We start from the raw sequence: 2500 nt of genomic DNA on the forward strand, positions 1-2500 counted from the left end.
GTGGAAAATCCAAACATTGATAAGGGGAAGGGGGGCTATATTTGTCCAGGATTGTAGTTTACAATACTGTTTGGGGGACTTTAGCCATACTGCTTATAATGTAATCTACAATAATTATTATTAATTAGGGAAGTGAAAGATGCTCCCATCAGGAACAAGGCCACACCACAATATTGGAGACTACTGTACAATCCCCACTCTATTCAAACTTTGAATGAATTCGTTAACATCTCATGCTACATGTATTTGATTTTGAGCAAGGACTGTGATGGAAACTTCCAAAAACACAGCTATGAGAAGTTAGAACAACCGCAAATGTATTTTGAAAGACAAGTGGCTGGTGGATTTCAGTGTCTTTGTGTCTTTGTGTCTTTGACTCCTGGGGGTGAGACTGAATAGATTTTACTCTGTGTATTGCCAGTTGATTTTACTCCTTGTCAATGGCGAGCAGTTCAGGAGTCAATGGGTTAACAACTGCTACATCCACTCAAACGCCTAAACGCTATGCTTTTAATAGATGATGTGTAAGCCTAAGGTTAGCATTTCTGTAAAGGTTTGGGTTGTTTCAGCTATGGTACTGCTCACCCCCTACCCCCACCCCAAAAAGAGACATGCCAATTAAGATGGGCTCTATGTTTAGCATTTTCCCTATGCTAACAAGATTAACAAATTATGTACTGGTCACAGAAGTTGCAGCATCCAATAATTTATCAAAGATGTACAGTAGAGATGGTAACAGTTGAAACTGAATCTTTTCCTTCAGAAAATTCTGTCCAACTTGTGCTATCTGCAACAAACTGATAGTCGCTTCAAAGGTATGCTGTGATTCTGCCTACAACTAGTTTTAGTAGTAAATAGGTAACAAATACACATGTTTAACTCCTTGGTTGATTGTCCTTTCAACAGTGAGCAACACAGCTCCACAAGGTTGAACTGAAACTTAATACAAGGGGCCTCAGATAAGGAAAGAAAGCCAGATGAAAACCCTAAGAGCGGGATTGAAAAACAAATTTAACCCCACTTATGCCATCAAAAACAAAAAAAAAAAACAGGGACATCCTACTTTTTGTGTTATAGAGTGTTTTCATTCACGTGATCAGTAACCTTGTTTTTCCACCGAAACAAAAGAAAACGTTTGCATGATAATAGAGCTCAATTCCCGGAGGATTAGTTGGGGACACCAACATGGCCGCCTTGACGTCACATGAAAACACTCTATAATCAATAGATAATATTAATTATTAAAAAGTCTTTTCCAGAAATAAATCATGAGTCTACTTTTACATACAGGAATCTGAGGAGTTTATCAGAGTGGCCTCAATGGGAAAAGATTTCCATCTTGACTGTTTTCAATGTGAGGTATGTCACCTGTCTTTTCTCTGGTCACTGATATTCATTTCGGCCTTGAATAATAGGAGTGATCTAGCACATTTGGCGCTCACAGCATTTGAAGACTTTGTTAATAGCCTGACATTGGCAAAGCAGCAATCATCACCACAAGAGTTTCTGTTAGAAGGCAAAGGCATTAAGCCAGCCAGGAATTTTCTTTCCCTTTTCTTGTTTTGAGCTCAGACGCTCGAATTGTCCAAAGCTTTGCAACTTTGGGCTTCTCACTGTTGCATCTGATTGGCAACATACAGTAATTTTTGATTTTTGAAACCAAGTGAAAAGTAACTTGATAGGCTCATATGGTCTATTCACCTTATAATATGCAAGTATATTACATGTATGCTACAACACAGCATGTCATTAATGCATCACCAAAGTTGATAGTAAGTCTTTTATCCGCTCTCATTAATTTTTTGCAGGATTGTGGAGTGCAGCTTGACGTAAACAAGAGACAATGTTATCCACAAGACCATCATCTTTTATGCCGAAAGTGCAGGGAAAAAAGAACCCCAAAATATGTCTCACCTTTCGTTACACCACATAATTCACCCTGCAACTCACCAAATGTGACACCTCGTTGTCTTCCACTTGGAAGACCACACATTTCACGTGGCAAGCATTTTAAATAACTTTAAAATCACAGACATTTGTTACTCCATCCTCATACTGTGAAAACTCATGTATAGCATCATTTTGCTGAAATATTGGGCTCAAAATTGTGGGTGCAGCTTATATACGAGACCATTGATTTCAGAGGGAGTAAACTGGCTTGTATGAAGTCACAAATAACACTAAAAACCGATCACTTCAACACTGACCTCTCCACTGTTTGCAAGAAATATCACACTCTTCAGGAGAACTCATGCTCAAGGCAAATGGCCGACTGCTTTGTTGTCCTTTATTACTTGCATGGGGTGTTTGTCCATGGGGTTGTTAAGTTTAGCAACACATTTGTCTCCGAATCGGTGGCTTTCATACGTCTTTATAAACATGATATACATGTACATGCATAGCTGATGTTCATGTTGTTTACTGATCGTGGAAACGGAGCTTGGTCCAGACTTCCTTCCATATATGACTGCGTGGTCACTAAGCAAGCATTTTGTGTCAT

The 2500-nt window shown here is 39.0% G+C and overlaps 1 protein-coding gene across 6 annotated transcripts in view; it reads left to right on the top strand.

Moving 5' to 3' along the window:
* Positions 1-2500, top strand: part of LOC137995861 (Wilms tumor protein 1-interacting protein homolog) — a 14842-nt gene that overhangs the window by 11379 nt on the left and 963 nt on the right. For all 6 annotated transcript variants that reach the window (XM_068841333.1, XM_068841338.1, XM_068841342.1 and 3 more), the window contains 3 exons: positions 764-815; positions 1291-1359; positions 1809-2500. The exon at positions 1809-2500 is cut by the window's right edge and continues 963 nt beyond it. In XM_068841333.1, coding sequence (XP_068697434.1) covers positions 764-815; positions 1291-1359; positions 1809-2018 — 331 coding nt within the window. In that variant the 3' untranslated portion in view covers positions 2019-2500. The remainder of the gene's footprint in view (positions 1-763; positions 816-1290; positions 1360-1808) is intronic.

The sequence above is a fragment of the Montipora foliosa genome, chromosome 1 (assembly GCF_036669935.1).
Source record: "Montipora foliosa isolate CH-2021 chromosome 1, ASM3666993v2, whole genome shotgun sequence".
NCBI classification, from domain to species: domain Eukaryota; kingdom Metazoa; phylum Cnidaria; class Anthozoa; order Scleractinia; family Acroporidae; genus Montipora; species Montipora foliosa.